The sequence below is a fragment of the Ptychodera flava genome, chromosome 11, assembly GCF_041260155.1.
Source record: "Ptychodera flava strain L36383 chromosome 11, AS_Pfla_20210202, whole genome shotgun sequence".
Taxonomy (NCBI): Eukaryota; Metazoa; Hemichordata; class Enteropneusta; family Ptychoderidae; genus Ptychodera; species Ptychodera flava.
The window spans coordinates 41,405,730-41,427,607 of NC_091938.1; the positions used below are offsets into that span (position 1 = coordinate 41,405,730).

General features: G+C 38.2%; 1 protein-coding gene across 3 annotated transcripts in view; it reads left to right on the plus strand.

Annotated features, from left to right (window-relative positions):
- Positions 1–1,098: 1,098 nt before the first annotated feature.
- Positions 1,099–21,878, plus strand: part of LOC139144538 (zinc finger FYVE domain-containing protein 26-like) — a 52,446-nt gene continuing 31,666 nt past the window's right edge. For 2 of the 3 annotated variants that reach the window (XM_070715236.1, XM_070715238.1), the window contains exons 1-11: positions 1,099–1,451; positions 5,375–5,456; positions 7,387–7,479; positions 7,800–8,450; positions 9,047–9,214; positions 10,439–10,527; positions 12,220–12,401; positions 13,632–14,843; positions 19,078–19,152; positions 20,064–20,239; positions 20,385–21,429. In XM_070715236.1, the coding sequence (XP_070571337.1) occupies positions 1,255–1,451; positions 5,375–5,456; positions 7,387–7,479; positions 7,800–8,450; positions 9,047–9,214; positions 10,439–10,527; positions 12,220–12,401; positions 13,632–14,843; positions 19,078–19,152; positions 20,064–20,239; positions 20,385–21,429 (3,970 nt within the window). In that variant the 5' untranslated portion in view covers positions 1,099–1,254. The remainder of the gene's footprint in view (positions 1,452–5,374; positions 5,457–7,386; positions 7,480–7,799; positions 8,451–9,046; positions 9,215–10,438; positions 10,528–12,219; positions 12,402–13,631; positions 14,844–19,077; positions 19,153–20,063; positions 20,240–20,384; positions 21,430–21,878) is intronic. The other variant, XM_070715237.1, reaches the window with a different exon arrangement.

Here is a 21,878-nt window from a genome sequence, read left to right on the forward strand (position 1 = left end):
TCCTCGTTTTCTGTGACCGCTTTGCGTACACAATGTGCCACAGGGCTATCGATGTCGATAAAGGAGACAATAAGCAATATAAATAAAAGAAGTATTGTTGTCTCTTTTAAGCTGCGATTTTGTTTGTTATGCTCTCTAATTCAATTTCTTGTCAGTTTGAGCCTCGAAAACGTGAAATATTGAGATCGCGAACAAGATTTCATTTGTTGTTTATTATAAAACGGGCGATTGGACTTTAGCAAGCGATGTCAGCAATTCAATTGTCAATTAAACACGTGGGCCTGAGGCTAAATTACGGAGAACACACTTTTTGTCACACGGAAACTTTATTTAATTTCAACTCGGAAGCCATACATTTTAGACCACTTGATAAAGCAAAATGGTGACAAAATGGTGGTGGCGGGGTTAAAAATCGGAAAAGTCAAAACCGGCCCGTAAAAGGCAGGAATCACGTCTGAAAACACCACAGCTATGGACCCACAGCTATGATGCCTCCAGAGAACATGAGACAATCAGATTTCCCAGTTTGCTGATTGCAGCACATTTTTTATATTAAATATGTGTTATATTGCACTTTAAAGTACTAAAGATTGCAGCGATAATTTTTAACTTAATTTAAACTCTTGTAATGCATCTCGATGTATAAGCTTATTGTGTAGAAATTGATCGGTTGAATTTATTTTCATTTTACATCCGCCAGTTGGAACAACTGTCCTCAAGCCATACAGGATTAAGTTATTTTTTTCTCTTCTAATTTTCCCCTTCATCTCCCAAGAAAATCAAATACGTCTCCTGTAAACGTGTATCTCGCTTCTATCACGTCGCAGTAACGCCCCCTTGTTTATTTCTGACCCACTAAGGTCAGGGGTCAAAGGTTATTACAGTTACAGCTTGAGATTCAAGTTCTTGCTGCATCAGGATATTTCGCAAGCAGATAACAGATACTCTTATAATATATAAGAGACTCCATAGACTAAGATGTACATTTTACATGTTTGATAGCAAGCTTTAACCATTTTTTTCCTGTAGATCCCCTTACGAGTTCAAAGAGTTCAAAGAACAGATAAGAATAGAATCCGAATCGGTTTCTGTACAACTACCACTGCTATCAGATGACTAACTGTAACGGCAGCTGCAAAACAAGTGTTGCGCGACTCTTGTCTGTGGTTCTGTCCTTAATTTTTCCGATTTCCCAGACTTTTCAGTATTGCCGGATGTACTGCGATATTCACGTATATTTCTGATGTAAAGAAAATGTCTCATCCTTTTGGAAACGAGGCGGTCGTTTCGACTGAACAGTGTTTCCTATTTTTCTGCAACAACTTGAGCCTTGGACAGTGGGAGTTGGCTAGTTCGTGCGTTACACAATTGACAGAGCAGACGAAAGGACTAAGATTAACCAATGTGAAAGATATTCTGAAGACTGTTATAGAATGTCCATATGCATGCAGGTATTCATTTTATTATTACTTAGTGTTGTGTGTCTGCTAGCGCGTTATGATCTTTCAATGGCAATTGACAATGGTTTGTAGCTGTTAAGGGGAGAACCATTTGATTGGGGGGGGGGCATATGGAGGAAGTGGGTATGGGAGCAAATCTTTTTTTTCCTGTCAAAGTTACAGCAATTTATTTTTTTCTACTGTCAGACCTGCATCAATTTTTTTTTTCAAATGGATTAGCAGTGCAAATTTTTTTATTGGTCATCAAGTTTATAATTCGTTGTATATAAGGGAGCCGTCATTATTTACTGCCTGAAACTCTGAAATTTCAGTGACCCCCCCCCCCCCGCCCCCGCCAACTATGATGAATTTGAGTAATCTCCCTCTCTAACTCTGAAATTTTGACTGACCCCTCCCCCCCCCCCCGCCCCACACTTAGAAAAGTTAAATACTAATACATGTAATTGTAAAATTTACAAAATACAGCAACAGTAAAGACCTTTCAAATCCTGATGTACTCTGCTAGACTATCGTCAGTTATCTCATGATGGTTCATAAAAGGTGTGAACCCATCAAAATGAAATTCAAAGTCACAATAAAATAGAGATGTAAAAGCTCACGCTATAACCAGTATCTAACCATATAATATATTGTTTAATTTGGATGGGTATTATGACAGGGTTTTCACTAGGATATCTGACCGGGCAGAATTTGAAAGAACGGAGGGAGAACACGCGAGAGACTTAGGGGGAAAGTGTTACAGGGGCTTTCCCCTATCTTGCATGGAAATTTTTAAGATATTGATGTATGCTATGGTGCAGTCTGGTGCAATCTGAGAGGTGTTTTTAATTGTTTTTTGATAAGTGAAACAGTTAGAACACCCCAAGGGGGAGAGCACGAGAGGCGGTTCCCCCTCTCGTATTGGAAATTTTGAGAAATTGATGTGTTTAAATTCTGAGAGGAGTTTCAGTTTATTTTGCACTCGGTAAAACTGTTTGAAAATGACATTGAACACTGATATTTTTTACATTTTTTGCGTGATCAGTGTTTGAGTCACAATATTCAACATCCAAACAATGACAATGCACTTTGTGAAAAATACAACCATTTTCAGTAATAGAGCGCGAAGCCACTGCAGTGAACTGCAATAAAACTGCTCACACTAATTAGTTTCAGCTGTGGCCAGCTGGCAAAGTCAACAACATTGTATGTCCCATGCAGACAGTTTGTCTGGGGAAGTTGAAATAAAAAAAGATTTGTACATGGACCAGTGCATGGTAATGTTACATTGTATCTTAATCTTGAACACAGGGTGCCAATCGTAAACTCTCATTTACAACTTGAGCCTCAGACAGAGCTAGTTTTGCCTTTGTACAAGCAGACTTTTTGTCTGTATCAAGTAGCCTTGTTCAACACCAGAGTGGCCACTGCTACAGCTGAAACTAATTAGTGTAAGCAGTTTTATTGCAGTTCACTGCAGTGGTTTTGCGCTCTATTACTGAAAATGGTTGTAGTGTTGTTTGCCAGAGAATGAAGACAAATAAATATATACAGGAACGGACAATTTATATTGAGAAAATAATATATTAGTTTTAACACTAGTTTATTGACTCCTGTCTTGTGTTTCAAATTTTCACAATTTACAGAAGTCAAATAGTCCCCTTTAGATAGTGCCTATGCCATTGGGATATTGCAACAGAAATCCTGAAATATGATTTCTTAAGTCAGAAAAGGGAAGGAAAACATTGAGTGCACTGAGGTGTAAAGTAGACCTATGTAGTGCATGCTTATATCATAAGTGCTTGGAAAAAACATAAGAATTGCTTGTGGTAAAAACATTTGCACCGCCTATGGCGGCGCGCCAACAAAGAATACATGAGAATAAGGTTTCCAAATTTTGCGCATTTCTTGTGCATTGTGACAATTTTTTTTTTCACTTCTGTCTGTTACGACAATTTTTTTTCTCAGGCCATGGCAGGATCGATTTTTTTTTTCTATTGCACCTGGTGACAATTTTTTTTTTCTCAAAATCTTCCATATCCCCCCCCCCCCCGAAATCAAATGGTTCTCCCCTAAGGTGCGCCTCGGGGACAGATAAACGGCCTCTCAAATTTGGGTATCAGTCAACTCGCACTGTTTCCAACCCGCCCAGAACCAACTCGCCCGATTCTAACTCGCCCGATACCAACTCGCCCGATGCCAACTCGCATAATACTATTTTGCAATTTAATGAGTACCTGGTACTTATAAAACGTTTTATTTCTAACAACAAATCACAGGCACTCCTTAGCTGGGTAGTCTGCTAAGTAGATCGATCTTCAAATCGATTTATTGATCCTGTAGTCGATGTGCCCGCCACTGCAATCTAAATACTCACAAGGTGTGCAACAGAATCACTCTAAAAACACACCATCTGATTTGACAACTGGCCATGCGCTCACACAAAACATTCAGAACTACACTCCCATATACCTAGTTGGATCACAAATTTCACCATCTCCTCGATAATCACGCTTATGAAAGTGTTACTCGCATCATCTTGAAGAAATCGGCCGTGTTTTGAGACCGAGCGCGGTGACATGTGAGTATTTAGGTTGCAGTGCCGGGCATATCGACTACGGGATCAATAAATCGATCCGAAAATCATCTACTTAGCAGACTACCCAGCTAAGGAGCGCCTGTGCAACAAATATTTCTAACATTGAGAACCACAGGTGTGGCTTAAAAATATGTGCCAACACGGAAAACTTTTTATTTGCCAATTTCACGTTTTGCAAATCTCTTGAAAAAAATAAATTTCGTTCGGCTTCTTTACGTATAGGGATAGTTACTGCAGTTATACTGGCTCACGTCTTTAGGAACAGCAGGACCGTCTTTCACAAGTTACTGGCCCGGCATGATATGAAAATAGCTGGCCTTGGGCCATCGGGTTAGCGTACATGGAATCTACAACTACACCCCATCTCAAAACAACGGGCAAGTTGGCATCGGGCGAGTTGGCGTCAGGCGAGTTGGTATCGGGCGAGTTGGAATCGGGCGAGTTGGTTCAGGGCGGGTTTGAAAAAGTGCAAGTTGACTGTAATTCTCAAATTTTTACAATACCTTTTTAGTCTATCACTTGCGAGGGCTCATTTTGAAGCTAATAGAGTACATAAAGTATTTACTGGCCGACTTTTGTGAAAAGAGAAAAATATGTAACTTCTCCATTGGAGCATGGGCACATGGACGGCTCCATTTTTAATTTCAGATGTAACACTTTGTGTAACAAAACTTGCAAAGTGACCCCCTGATTTTTATTCTTGATTTCGAAAGGGAAAGTTTTAGAAAATGTTTAAGTCTTTCATTGCAGTGCACTTCATTTTATTGCTCAGCTACACACACAGAGTCATTGACATCCAAACCTAGATGTATTATCCCTAGCTGCAAACTTGTAGCTCTATGGTGAGGTGGTGAGAATTGGTTATTGCGACCTCGCTCACCAGTAGTTCTACAATGCAAAAGGCCCTATAGACTGGAAAATGAGCACGACATCAGTGTAGTGTACTCAAGGTACCAAATGTACTCGTTCTACTGTGTATCATTTCACCTATCCATCAAAAAAGAATACTCCAGAATCGTCTACACTACCGTGATTAACCTTGTCAATGGGGAGGGGGGTTAAAAATCACCTGAGACACAGCGATTGCACTGGACAAAGATCATTGCCAAAAGGAATCATCATGTGTGTGTCGCTTTGAGTTGAACACGTCTGGTATTTGCATATTGTAGGTGCACTACACTGGTGTAGCACTTATTTTCCAATTTATAGCACCTTTGGCATTGTAGGGCTACTGGTGAGTGAGGTCACAAAAACCAAAACTCACTGACCGCCTCACCAAAGAGCTAAAAGTTTGCTGCTATATTAGCCCTACATGATGTACATGTTTGTATTTCAGTTATGGTTCTTTCAGTTTGCTGTCACCTAACCACTTGTCATGGTTATGTTTGCAAGAATATGAAAGAATTGGAACAACTAAGGTACATGTGATGTTAAATTTATTCAAACAATTTGTGTCAGCTGTGATGGACCACAGCACTAAATTGCAGTTCAATGAGCAATAGAAATTCTTCAAAAGCCAAATTTATATTTCCAATCAGATTTGACATCAAGCAATTGTATTCTCAAACAGAGTGTAAACACAATTATATGAAATTACATCCAGAGGAAGAAGAGAACTTCTGGGAAGTAAGTTCTTAATAGTCTGACCGATGTAACTAATAAGAATACATGTAGTCAAAGTTGATAAGACTGCAATAACTTTAGTTCTACCAATCCTAGGTATCTTTAATACGTATTGCAAATAATATCCAAAAAAAGTTTGTCGGGGATTTCAGCTGATAGTGATTATTACAGATCAAGCATTAAAAATTTCAAGAAAATGCCATGAGTCAGAATTAAGTGTAAGAATACTTTCTTTAATATTTTTAGTCCCCACGGACATGTCCCGGGGGACTTATAGGTTTGGTCATGTCCGTGTGTGCGTGCGTGCGTGCGTCTGTGCGTCCGTCCGTCCGTCCGTTCACGCAGATATCTCAGCGATGCCTGAAGCCATTTCATTCAAAATGGGTACAAGGATTACTTCATATGTCATACAGATGCACATCGATTCGTTTTGTGATACGATCCAATATGGCTGCCAGGCGGCCATTTTATTACGATTTTTTAATATACAGAGCCATAATTCAGGCATGTTTCAACTGATTTTATTCAAAGTTGGTACAAGGACATAGACCAATGTCATAGAAATGCACGTCAATTCTTTTTTTGATACGATCCAATATGGCCGCCGTGCGGCCATTTTGTTACGATTTTTTCATGTACAGAGCCATAACTCAGGCATATCTCAACCGATTTTATTCAAAGTTTGTACAAGGGCATTGACCTATGTCATACATATGCACGTCAATTCATTTTGTGATACGATCAAATATGGCCGCCAGGCGGCCATTTTATTACAATTTTTTCATGTACAGAGCCATTACTCAGGCATGTTTCTACAGATTTTATTCAAAGTTGGTACAAGGACATTGACCAATGTCATAGCTATGCACATCAATTTGTTTTGTGATACGATCCAATATGGCCGCCGTGCGGCCATTTTGTTACGATTTTTTCATGTACAGAGCCATAACTCAGGCATATCTCAACCAATTTTATTCAAACTTGGTACAAGAACATCGACCTATGTCATACACATGCACATTGACTTGTTATGTGATACGATCCAATATTGCCACCATGTGGCCATTTTATTACGTTTTATCATGTCCACAACCATAACTCGGACATGTATCAAACAAATTTATTCAAAGTTGGTACAAGGAGATTGACCAATGTCATACATATGCATGTTAATTTGTTTTGTGATACAATCCAATATGGCCGCCAGGCGGCCATTTTATTACGATTTTTTCATGTACAGAGCCACAACTCAGACATGTTTCAACCGATTTTATTCAACGTTGGTACAAGGACATTGACCAATTTCATAGATATGCACGTCGATTTGTTTTGTGATACAATCCAATATGGCCGCTAGGCGGCCATTTTATTACGATGTTTTCATATACAGAGGCATAACTCAGGCATATTTCAACCGATTTTAATCAAAGTTGGTACAAGGACATTGACCTATGTCATACATATGCACATTGATTTGTTTTGTGATTTGATCCAATATGGCCACCATGTGGCCATTTTATTACGATTTTTTCATGTCCTGAACTACAACTCAGACATGTATCAAGCGAATTTATTCAAAAGTATTTTTATCACAGACCTAATGAAGAGGACTCTATCCTCTCTGAGGACCTGTAATCAAAGCACCCATTAACAAGTGGGGACTGCGTCATCAACGATGACTTGTCTTTCAGTGAATGACATTTGTATTTTTGTCATACCTTTTAGGATGTCCTTCCAAAGCTGATACACAAAGATGTTGAGTTCCGACTTCTTTTGTTCTGTTTGTGTCATGAAGATATAACGTCTGAAGCTCTGAAGGTAAGTCTTGGTCAGTGAATTGTTCACCTTTTACATGTAATTATTCACACATTTATAAATTGTTTTTTCATCAGAACGATGACAAACATTAGCATACATTTACCATAAACCACTTCAGGCCTGTTTGAAAGCTATGACTAGAATTTCAACAACAAAACAATTTTGGTTCAAAAAATCGTTTGCCAGCTATGGAGATGTTTTCGTAGCGGAGTGAAAAATCTTGCAAATAAAGTGGCACAAATCCTAACATATTTAGAGGTAGATGAAGGTATTTAGACAAAGCTCAGGAGATTAATGTCTATCTTTGTATGTATTTGTAGGGTCTGTACAACTACCATAATCACGTGCTTGCATGTGAAGATGGTAGTAGCAAGTCAGTGGGAGATATTCCGTCATTAACTGCAGCTAGTCTGGTTGTGCTGAAGAAAACACTGCAGAGAGATCCAGTGTTAGCACACACAATCATCAACTACCTCACTAAGAAAAATGTGGACCATCTGGAAAACAATACAGCTCTGCAACAGTTATATGTAGATTCCATCACTGAAGATTTGGCAGCTTTGAAAAGTCAATGTGATAGCAAAGATACCTCATCAACTGAAGTAAATGTGACTTCAAATCATTTGTGCCAGACTCTGATGTTATTTGATCCAACACAGGATATGAATAGTCTTCAAATCCAGAGACTTTTCTGGGAAATTTCAACCCTGATCCAAAACCATCAAATAATTGAAGAGCAGGATATCTATTCAGCTCTTCTTGGAAGAGATACAAGCTTTCTGATGCAGCAGTATTGTCTGGTACAGAATGAATTCAGGTCAGACTTGCTGAAGACAAGTGGCAGGCCATCTGTGAAGGAGGATGTCAGAGTGAATTTACAATTATCTCAATGTGAAAATCGTACAAATGCATGGAAGGATATGTTTCATATGTGTGTCAAGTCAGAGAGTCACATGTTAGAAAGTACAGTGGTAAGTAATAACCAGGTATTGATGATATGGAAAACTAATTTCGTGATGATAGCTTTGTATTCAATTTAAGCTTATTTGGAATGTCTGTAACAACACAAACCAGAATCATTACGGGAAAGCTCCATTAACTTACGAATACCCTACTTCTCTAGAGGATCAATTTCACAGACCTGCCTTTCTTACAATGACACTACAATAGCACCAGCTGGATTAGATAAACATAACAATGGAACATTCACACCTTGGGGGATTAAAAGTCTTCTGTTTGTCACCCGAGTTGGCCTGGCAAGGACTCGGGTTTCAGGTACCATGCAAGTTAATGCAGTCTTCCCCTAATGTACAGGAAAGATCATGTCAGCATATTCCTTGAAATTTACATTCCATATACTGATTGTATATTTCAGCCTAGTTCAGGGGAATTGATTTGCCTTAGGAAAAATAACATTTTCATACAAACTGATGACTTTACAACATTGGTAACATGCAATTTAATTCAATAATTGTATCATTCACTTGTATTCTGATGCAATTAATCCAACTCATAAGAACAAACAAACAACCCAAAGATTCCATGTTGTTCATCTGTTTGTCACCAGGAAACTGCCTTGGAGCTGATCAAAGAAGGATTATTTGATGACTTGAAGTCGCTATTGGAACCATCAGATTTCAAACCATTGAAACCATTAGTGTTGTTGTTTGGATGGAACTACTGCTTCAACTGTGTAACAGCAACTCAGCTTCTAGATGCATTGTGGGTAAATCAAGTAAGTTGGATCAACATGTATTATAATGGGATTGTATGATGTAACTGATGTATTTTTTATATTCATTATGCTTGTAGTATGTATGTCTGTCTGTTTACCTGAATGGAAATGGTATGCAATAACTTCATACGATTCTTGTATTTGATGATTTAAATTGTTCACAGATATAAACTTCTTGAAATTGCCTTGACAAAGCTTGTGAGGTATTATTAAAAATGCAGTTACGTTGCGGTGATGATTAAAGTCAGAATTATGTTAATGTGAATCATACCTATTTGGAATAAAAAGGATGTGCAGCATTCTACATACTCAGTACACCCAAGATCTTAAGAGACCACATGATGGCGGTACAAAGTAACCTGTGTCTACAAACACATACGGAAATACAAAATCATATATTTTTATGCACATTTGTGCATGTGGTTGTGTTTGTACCATGGTCCATTTGAATTCCAGTTTTAATCAATTCCAGTTTTAATCCATTGCCTGCAGTGACTGATTTACAACCCATTGAAGTTTCAACACTGTGTATTTTCATTCTTTATTGTTAATGTGTCAAGGTCCTCTGGTATGTTGCTAAATTGTTCCTCATTCTTTATCCATTTATGGTTTTATTGAATGGTAAAAATATCTTCAAACAGTGATCCCTTCCTTGTCAACTCACACAACGATTTCTTGCCATCAGTTACTAAACAATTAATCAGTGTGTTAATGGTGCGAACACCTGTCAAGTAGTCTGCAGTGACCAATAAACTTGCTACATGTGTGTAATTGCAGAATCAATCCATTCCTTGAGGAATGACTCTTTGTTATTATATTTTACCCATTGATTGTGCCAAATTATTTATCTAGGTATTATAGAACTGGCACTGGGTTTAACAGAATGGTTATCATTAATTTCATAACAACATTGTAGCATGTCTTGTAGAACTGTGGTAAAGTTCACAGTATTTCTATCACTGTTGATTTATTTACATTACATACAAAGGTTGTAAGTATTTTACACATCTTACGAAACCTTAACACTGGTAAATGTTTCCTTTTGCCTCAGTATCATTAAATAACCTTGAAACATCTAAGAGCTTTCAAATGCGATTCTGGATTATAAATCTGATTTTATTGACCTAAGAAATCTTTCAATGTTTCCTTTTATTCTTATTCTGTAAAAAAAGTCATAATAAACAAGTCATCAAGAGTTCAAATGCCATTGTTTTTCTTTTACAGGATATAAAAACTCAACCATTATTTGAACAAGCATGTAATAAACTTGCTTATCAAGTTCAACTAGTGCAATGGTGTCTACAGAAGGCACAGTAAGTATACTTGATAAGTTTTTATTACAGTTCAGTATACAACAGAAGCTTGAAGACACAATCCTTTCAGCAAACCTACTACACTAGTTAAATTGAAACTCAGTCCTTAACTGAGTGCCCGCCATTATCCGAAATTATCACTTTATCACTTTTTTGACATCATTATTATTTTTATGACAGTAAAACGTCTTCACTTGTTTGATGTTCCAAATTACATAAGGTACTTTCCTATCAGTAACCCACTGAATTTGATCATGCAGAGGTGGTTTTGATTCTGATGCTGATGTAAACTCTTTTTTATTAAGAGTTTACTTTCCACATTTCAAAATGACAAATCAAGAATGGTTATCTATCTTTCGTCTAGCAATTTCATTCAAATTGGGTTCCAACCAACACATATTTTCACTTTTTTATATCTATATACCAGCAATATTCTGTTCAATATCCCATCTCATATTTGGTATTTAGAAAGTGAATCAGCAATGGTTGTTTCATCTTTACTTTACACATTTACATGTGCTCTTTACCTTGTTTGCATTCATCAATACCATTGCAGGGATCAATCAGCCATGATTTAAACAAAGTGATGGTGATTGACAAAGTGATGGTGATTCTCATTGATTTTTGATGACTTGGAATAGAAACAGCACACACCGCAACAGACTGGCACTCACCTCAACAGACTGTCACTCACCTCAACAGACTGGCACACACCGCAACAGACTGGCACTCACCACAACAGACTGGCACTCACCTCAACAGACTGGCACACACCGCAACAGACTGGCACTCACCACAACAGACTGGCACTCACCTCAACAGACTGGCACTCACCTCAACCGACTGTCACACACCTCAGCAGACTGGCACACACCGCAACAGACTGTCACTCACCTCAACAGACTGGCACTCACCTCAACCGACTGTCACACACCTCAGCAGACTGGCACACACCGCAACAGACTGTCACTCACCTCAACAGACTGGCACTCACCTCAACAGACTGGCACACACCTCAACAGACTGGCACTCACCACAACAGACTGGCACTCACCTCAACAGACTGGCACTCACCTCAACAGACTGGCACTCACCTCAACTGACTGGCACTCACCTCAACAGACTGGCACTCACCTCAACCGACTGTCACACACCTCAGCAGACTGGCACACACCGCAACAGACTGGCACTCACCTCAACTGACTGGCACACACCTCAACAGACTGGCACTCACCTCAGCAGACTGGCACACACCTCAACTGATTGGCACTAGCCTCAATTGACATGCATACATCTCAACTGACTGGCACACACCTCAGCAGACTGGCACACACCTCAACTGACTGGCACACACCTCAACTGACTGGCACACACCTCAACAGACCGGCACTCACCTCAACTGACTGGCACACACCTCAACTGACTGGCACTCACCTCAGCAGACTGGCACACACCTCAACAGACTGGCACACACCTCAACTGACTGGCACACACCTCAACTGACTGGCACACACCTCAACAGACCGGCACTCACCTCAACTGACTGGCACACACCTCAACTGACTGGCACACACCTCAACTGATTGGCACTAACCTCAACTGACATGCATACTTCTCAAATGACTGGCTTATTCCTCAACTGACTGGCACTAACTTCAACTGACTGGAGTTTTTTATTGTGTTTCATCATAGGCCATTATCTACTGCCAATGAGATGTCTAACACTCTACATCAAAGAGCCAGTCACATGTTCCATGGTTTGGAGTCACATTCTGTTCTCTATGTGTTACATCAATCCCTTTACTTAGCAGACTTAGATCAGAAATTAGTCCTTGATATCCTGAGTGAAAGGCCAGTACTTCCAGCTGTACATGGTAAGTACCTGTCATTTGTAAAGCTCAGAGTTAAACCACCTTCATAACACATTCTCTTTATAGAATCATAATTTATTGAAGTATTTAGTTTTGTATGAAAGAATGTTTAAAATTTCAGCAAAGCACAAAACCAAACACAAGTGCAATCAGAAGTTTGGTTGAATGTCTCATGTACTACTGGTAACTTTTATGATCATTACTGCAATGCTATCTTATGGCAATAAATGGAATTTCATGTCATAAAAACAATGAAACAATTCCAAGTCAAGCATGCAACTTAAACACACTACATAAATGCAAGGAGTCCGTGAAATTATGGCACAGCAAAACAGCAATTGGACAATTTATCAAAACTAGTTTCTATGTCTTGACCATTAGTTTTACATACACAGCTTAATTTTAAAACTTTAAAACATGTTTATATGACTGCCCAGTGAAAGTATACTATAAAAAATATTCTTTTATTTCCCAGATGTCATGCTCATGAAATATTACGTGCATATAGAATTTTTAGTAAAAGACAAAAATGGGTAAACAGCAAATAAAAAATTGTTAACTGTAAAAGATACTGTATTTTATTGTAATGAGAGTGTTAGTGAAACTTGAAACGTTGACATTTACTTCAATAGAGCATACGGTAACTGCCATTACATGTTGTTGATATCATCTGATGAGATTTGACATTTCTGCTATAAATATGACAGATAGTCTTTCTGTAGTCATAGTCATTTGTACTTCACAGTGCAATTTAGACTTACCCCGTACATCATGCAATGAAGATACACTATGTAATGTTTGTTATTTGTGAGATGATGGGTATTTTATCAGTACATATAAATGGACATACCGGTATAAAGAAACACATTTTACCAACAGGCATCCAAAACCTTTCAGTCGTGAAATGATTTGGAGTATCAAATGCAATACAATGTACTAACTCAACAGATTACATGAGTATTTTCCGTGATACTTTTGAAATTTTATTTTTGATGGGATCTGCATGGCATCACAGACTAGCAGCCCATTAGTAATCATTTCTTGACACAATGATACACATACTGTACTCCATAGACTTCTATGGCTTGAAAAAATTATGAATTGTACATCTTTGATCACATAATGTTACAGACATTTTCAAAATATCACCATATCAAAACAATGAGCCTCCTTTTACAATTCTGTCAATTTTTCTGTTTGTGACCAACGTCTTAACTTTTGATCCATTTACAGATGTGAAAGGTAGTGAGGAGAACAAGGAGAAAAAATCTGTTAGGTTTGCACCAATGCAAGACAATAATAAAACACGACAACTGTCCATTGAACAAGAACGTGATACTATGATCTATAGAAGCTTCTGCTCCTTGAAACTTATCATGGATGTCATCCACCTATGCAAACAGGATTTCACAAAAACTTGTACCCATGGTAGAAATGATGTTTTCCATGACCAACCAGAAGCCAGAGATGATCCATCACTTTGTGTTGATGTTTCCAGCAGACAAGATGAATCGCAAGAAAGTAATGCACCAACACAGCTCTATAATGAAGAGGTCAATAAGAGACTTGACTCTGTCAAACAACATTTATCACAACTCTATCCACTGACATACAGGGTTGAAACACTGGAAAATATATTTTCCTTGTTGTTCATCAAACACTCTGACATTAGAGATAACTCTCCTATACATTCAGAGAGTGGAAGTGAACGTGAAGAAGATCACATAGATGTATATCCCAGACAAGTTAGATCCAGTGGTGAGATTGTAGACTGTCCAATGACACCGGTATTAGAAAGATCTATGGAGATAAACAGTGATGCTGTTGAAAGTAGTGAGTTACCTGATGTCACTGTGTCTGCTCATCTTCATCCAAGTACAAATGATGACTTCATCAAGAAGACACCTGTTGTCATGCCAACCATTCATACTGATTCAGGTACTGATAAATTGAAATCTGACAATGCGAGTGGAAGGAGTTCATTGACCTGGGAAATTAAAACAGGTTACATCAGCAATAGCCAAGTTACAGGAGATGTATTACGCATGCTGAAGGAATGCTTGATAGAATTGAGTACAGCAAAGTATGTTCAGAAGGGACAGTCATCGACAGAAAGCAGTGCTAGAGATGGACAAACAGAAAACCAATCAGATCTGACAAATTACATACGTAGTTCAGTGTCAACTAATACTTTCCAGCAAAGACTGGCAAAGCTGAGTCAATACATCAATGAAGCACAATGGAGGTATCAGTTAGTGTCACAAACATCAATGCAACAACAACAACAACAACAACAACAAGAAACAAAACTTATAGAGGACATCTATGATAGCTACACTGATGATGATGATCTCAGTTACTATGGTGATTCAGATGGAGAAGACAGATTGTCAAAGAGAAGGAGAAGAAGAATGTCTGGTGACTTGAAAGGCAGAAGTTCTTCTGGTAAGTATCTGTGTTCTGTAATGTGTTCTTGCCATGGTATCTTACTATGAGGTTATTGCACATTATTGTAAAGTATTATCTTCAGTTGTGTTCCAAGATATGATTTCTTAAAATGAAGTAAGGGTTTGTGTAACTCCAGTATTTGCAAACTCCTGTAGTACTTCGGTTTCATTTGTTTGTTTAATTTGTAATGTTTACTCAAAAAAAACAATCAACATATATCTATCAGAGCTATTTTTCCACATAATTGATGTTCAGTATTTGTGTACATATCGGTACTCGTAAAATGCAATGAAGAGATGATGACATCACTATATTGGTGAGATGGTTTTTGTCGACCTCTGCAATGCAGCAAAAGCCTTCATTTCATTCATTTGTCCATGCTTTGCCATAAATCAAGTACAGTACATTGTATGTGTGACCATTCCCATGGCTTACTGATATATACAGCTATTAGAAAGTATTGACTGTGCGCAGTTCAGATCACCACAACCAATAATTTATCACAAAGAATCATAAACTACATTACATTGATCTAAAATTTTAAATTTTTCATAACCATCATACTAAAATAGCTAAATCAAATTTCAGGCATGATATGATTTGTGTCTGAGATTCCGATGCCAATTATATGGTCCATTTCATTATCACTACTAATGTAACCATCAGTTGAAATCAATCCAATACCAAAGGTCTTCTATCTTATTGTAACCAGGGTTCGAAATAATGGTGGTTTTGCGTCCAAAGACCACTACTTTTTCACTTTGGACCACCAAATTTGAATTTTAGTGGTCCACATGGACCACCATTTTTTTCTGATAAGTAATGTGCCGTCGCCGATGAGAAGGTTTGGGTTGGCGATCGATCAATCTTTCCGTTCTCACCCGTCGCAGTTGTAGCGTGTACATGACAGAGGAGCTGGCTAGAGACGGTTTCATGATGCACGGAAATCAAAACCAGTAATCATGTTAGCTATATGGAATGGAAGTCTAGAAACTGTAGGGTAAATAATTTGAATTTATAATTATTTTGTAGACGTCACGTTGATCCGTGCTTTTGATTGGTTAAAACATAGCTTGTGAATATTCATAATCTAAAAGTCTAGCACGTGTTCAAAGGGCAGTTGAATACAATACAGCAATAGTCTATACACGACCTCGCGACCTAGTCTTCTATGGTGTCAAACTATTGTTTGAAATGCAAAGTATGAATACTTTATTCAAGTTTGGTTTTAAGAAGACGGCGGCTAAGGACAACCCCGATGTTTCTCCCGGTACTTCCAGTCAGAGTTCCGAAACAGCTACTTCGAAATCGTCAAATGAAGCCCAAGAGTCATCAAGCAAAGTTGAAACACCAAGTACGACATCTAAAAAACAAATTCAGAACACGAAAGACGACCACGGTGAGTCTGTGACGATTGATTCACCGGCAAAGAAAAAAAAAGTCAGCAAAAAATTTGCTCCAAATTGGAAAATTGGTCGGCCATGGCTTGAGTATGATTCCGAACATGGTTCTATGTATTGCTCTTACTGCCGTGAGTACGGCCGTGACACAGGAAATGCATTTTATCGTGGATGCACGAATTTCCGTGTAAATACGTTGTATCAACACGAGAAAAGCGAGAGTCATAAGAAGGCTGCTGGTGCTAATGCGGTACGTAATTTGGCTGATAACGAGAGTACTCCGATGGAAAAGTGCATGATCAATGCGGAAAAGGAAAGATCGTAAAATTAGAAAAACTTTTCCGTACTGCATATTACTTGGCCATAGCTGAACGACCATTTACCGACTTCCCCGACTGTGCGAACTTCAAGAATGTAACGACGTCAACCTCGGTGAAACATACAGGAATGACAAACAAGCTATGACATTTATTCACTATATATCGAGATGCAGCGAGAAGAACTGAAGCGGAAATTACATGGCAGCAGTTTGTTTTCTATTTTGATTGACTCTGCAACAGATGTCGCTGTCATTGACGAAGAGATCATGTATCTACGTTTGATTGATGATGGTCTTCCAGTCACAGTATATTTTTCACTACAACAACTCGCGCGTGCAAACAGTGAAGGAATTCTCAGGTCCATTGATACTGCTTTTAACCAGAAACTTGATCTAGATCAACAACAATGGAGAAATAAAATAGTTGGCTTCGGAGCAGATGGAGCTGCGGTTAATTTTGGACATCGACGCGGAGTTGCTTCACTCATTTGTAATGACGTTCCTCATTTGATATCAGTCCACTGTGTAGCACATCGGCTCGAACTAGCAATTAAAACCGCTCTGAATAAGTGTCGGTATTTTAAAGACATTGAAGATTTCTTTGTTAACATTTATAAATTCTACACAAACTCGCCATTAAACTGGACGGGTCTTCAATTGTGCGGAGAAACGATGAATGAGCGAGTATACAAACCATCCAATGTGATAGGGACACGGTGGATCGGACACCATGAACGCGCTATCATCAACGTTGTGAAGGATTACCTACAAATGGTTACCCATCTCGAACAAGTTGTACTTACGGGCCAGTCAACTGATGCCAAGAATAAGGCTAGAGGTTTCGTGCGACACCTAAAGTCATACCGGTTTGTGAAATCTTTGTACGTTCTGATGGATGTATATAGAGTACTAAGTCGTCTCTCACTGACATTTCAAAAAAACACTACATCAGTTGAAACAGTGCAGACGTGTTTCAGAGTGGCAGTAGCTTGTTTGCGGGATCTAATTACCAATCCTGGTCCCCGAGAAATCGAATTTGATGGTCTTGTGACAGTGGATGAAGATGGTGTAAATGTCACCTTCAAAGGTATCCAATTAGTTGCTGAGAGAGGTGCTACACTTCCAAGAGAACAGTATGATGAAGCAGTAAATGGTGACAAAGTTGTACTCATCCAAAATACGATTGAACAGTTAGAGGCAAGGTACCAACCATTTGAAAACAATGAAGTCATGAATAACAGTAGAATATTTGATCCAAGGAACTGGCCAGTTGATGATATCAATGCTTTGAATCAGTATGGAAATGTGGAGTTACAGAACTTAATTGCACATTTTGAGGAACTTCTGAATAGAGAACAATGTGACACAAATGACATTCCGATAGAATGGACAGAATTGAAACTGACCACTAGGGATGTTCTAGTAAATCAACCAGCACTGACCTATCATGCCTTTTGGCAACGGCTACTACGGCAACAGCCAGACTCTCTTAAAAATATACTCACTGTAGTGAAAATTATCTTGTTAATTCCCATCCACACAAGTGAGTGTGAACGAGGATTTTCCATAATGGGTAAAATCAAGACAGACTGGCGATGTAATTTAAGAACAGAAACTCTCGATAAACTAATGAGGATCAAATTAACAGGTCCGCCATTACCCCTATTTAATCCCCAGCCTGTAATCCAGGCCTGGTGGAATGCTGGAAGAAGACGACCAGCTGTTCAGCCGTATGGTCCACGTGAAGCACCTGATGAATCTGGCAGTGACACTGACTAAAATGTGGTGGACCACTTATCTGCTGTAATGGACCACCAAAATTCAAACTTGGTGGTCCAAGTGGACCACCAAGTAAAATTTTGAATTTCGAACCCTGGTAACTAAATATCATACTCTGAATAAGAAATACTTGAAAGCTTGTCACTAACATTGGAAATATTTGCATTTCCTAATACCGATGTGACTCTCTTATTCAGAGTAAAATTTTAGAAAATTATCAACAAATAATAATCTGTAATGACTGTTTTCAAACAAATTGTTTTATGTTTATTTAATATTTGAAATTTTCTATGAATCAACTAAAGAAAAAAAAGAGAAAATTTCATCACAGCAGATGTGAAGCCAACATTCATTTTGATTTGGATCCAAAATTTTACATGCAAAACATGCAAGAAATTTTGAACATTTGAAAAAGAAAATGTGTTTTCCCTGAGATCAGTGTTTCATAAATCAAACTTAGGTCAATGATAGTCTCCATGTCTAAATGATGTGTTCTTGTAAATTTCTGTCTGTCTATACAGCAAATTCCTGTGATTTACCTGTCTTTGTATGAATTGATAATCTGTCATTTGTAATCATAAAGAATCAGATGGGGATATCAGTGACCATCATAATCCAAATAATAGGTCACATGACTCAAGATTTCTGATTCTGATTTTGACTTTTTCCCCTTCCTCTTTTTGAATTGTTGCTTTATTTTGTTGTTTGTGTGTTTGCCTTGTCATTACTACAGTGTGGGATAGTTCAGGTGTTGAGAGCGGTTCACATACAACTAGCTCACAACGGAGTCTAGAACTTCCACCATCAGGTAACATTGCGTATCATCATTTATTTTTGAATTTTGCCAATACTGCATGATGAGCACCACAGCTTTAAATCATGATAGTCTGCACATACAAGATGTCATTTCATTCTTGGAAACCATTCACTTTGCTATTTGATATAGTTATATACTGTATCAGTAACTGCTGGTATATTACTGATCCCAAACATTCACTTTCTAGTTAAACTGTATTGCTTTTCATGATCATGTGAGACTTATGTACTGGACATTGTTCAGTACCTGAATCAGTGTGAATGGTTGACATGAAAAGTTCACTACTGCACATGTACTGTGGATTTTAACCCATTGTGTTCACTGGTGATGGATCTATAGGGACAGTGTTTAACACAATGATGTGGATCATGATACAGTCATAACAATCACGTTGTAAACAGATACAAATGAAGCTCCTGCTGAAACCATTCAAATCACAAAAATAATGCTGGGTTCATAGATGGCAGATTGGAGTAAAGTACACATTTGTGTGTTTGATTGAATTTCTTGTCATACATATATGAAAGTAAATTTCAAAGTTACTACATACCAGTTTAGCCATTATAATCTGTAGTTATTGTTGCACTTTATAACTTCAACATGTAATTCAAAATTTGTACTTTGTAACTACCAGTACATTGTACATACCAGTATACTGTGTTAAAGTAAGGTGTCAATATTGTGTAAAACTGTATTATTCTATAAAAATAACTTTATAGGACTGTAATGTTCACTGTAATTGATAATCTCACTAAATGTCTATTTGGATGTACCGGTACTAAAATATGTAAAAAACAATAAATGGACAATAATTGTAGGTCTGTGGTGAAATGAATTGACTATAATTATAGAGTAATAGTGATATGGTTCAACAGAGTATGATTATTGTTTGTTGGTATCAGATGCCAGTGTCAGTAGCAGAGATAGAAGAAGAAGAAAGAAAAGACGACATCGAAGGCGAGGCAGTCGCAGAAGTCTTCAGAAATCAAATTCTGGTATTATATCCAGAATGCTTTCATCTCCGGAAACACTGCTGAGAATGAGTTTGAGAAAAACTAACTTCACCCAAGCCACTCAGGTAGGAATACAATGGTGAACCTACCAAACAATTTGGGACAATTTCGCTTTGCTATCATTTGACAGCATACATTAACATTTACTCAGACATATCTGATTGGCATTTATATGAACATTTATCAACCTTTTCTTGACTTGTCACCTAGGTAACAAAGTTACTGAAGATAGAAGATGAGAGTGAGGTTGTAGAGGTTTCATTTGCTCAACACCTTGACATTGCTATGAAAAAAATTGAAATTCTGGAACCCAAGAAGCCAACCACAAGTGAGAAAGTAGTAAATAGAACATCACTGGTCAGATCAAATCTCAGTGCCATTGCTAATGTTGCTGCGTCAGGGATGGCATCTTCATCAGTAACAAGCATAGTGGATGAACTACTCAGTACATCACAGCTACCAGTCATCACAACCAAAGAAAATCGGAGGAGCTGTGATGCTCTGCTGGAGAGGTTTGCCACTAACCAGGAAGTTCCGGCATTGGTTATATTGGATCTAGCTTGTACGTCAAGTAACAATTGGGATGTGTGCAAAGATCTGCTTCAAATGAGCACAGATAAACTGCAAATGATGGGTTCAAAGTCACTTCAAGGTGGACAGATCCCTGGAATTGGCAAACAAGATACAAACTCAGCAAACGTCAGAAAAGAAAGTAAAATCTTGAAAGGTCCAATGGTTATCATGCAGCAACTGTGTGATTTGATTGCTCAAAGTACTCATGATACCAGTACAACCATTCGCTCATCACTTCTTCAGAAGTTTTACAGAAGGAGCATACTGGATGTAATGACCACAGGTACACTTCCTGTCTATGCAGAAAGTCTCAAGACACACTTGAACAGTGCTATAGAACAAGACAGAGCTATGCAGAAACTGGAGACAATACTGATGGACTACTGTGGTCCTGGAGATGATGTAGTGACAGGAAATACTGACGATCCAAATGGTGTGGAGAGATTAAAGAAATCTTCTGTGATTACAGCTGGACAGTCTGTGAATAGAACATTGGTGAGACAGACGATGAAACAGCTGATCCAAATCTATGGTAGAAACAAAACTATGGCTTTTGTCAGAATACTGAGAGACCAAGATAGTGGCAGAAATGACAGCAACAAAGCAGATTATCTGACAAGTTTATATCATCATGTTGATGTCTTAGCATCTCTGTTAATGGACAGTGCTAATGTCATTGCTGGTAAGTGTGTTCTTTGAATTATCACTACATAGGATGAATCAGTCACTATCTTTCCTAATTGTAATGCTGACATGTATTGATGTGTGTACAGATCCTCTTTTTGGTCTTTCCTCTTTCATAGTCATGGAGATTAATGGCTGAATCATGCAAGACTACACTGTTCATAATTGTCTTTCCTAAAATATGCAACTTCTGTTCTATAAAGGCCTGAGACTTGATCCACAGGATCAGTTTGTTCTAGTGTGTAAGAGGATTATGGAGGTGTCATAGCTATGTTTTCCATTGACATTGTAGTCTGGTAAAGAAATTTCCAGACTAGACATCTAACGCCTTACACAGGCCTTTAAGTAGTTCCCTTCCCCCATTTTCACATATCAAAAGTGTCAGCCAGGCATGATTTCATTTTTACAGCAAACTTCATGACTTTCATGAAATGTTTGTGAGTTATC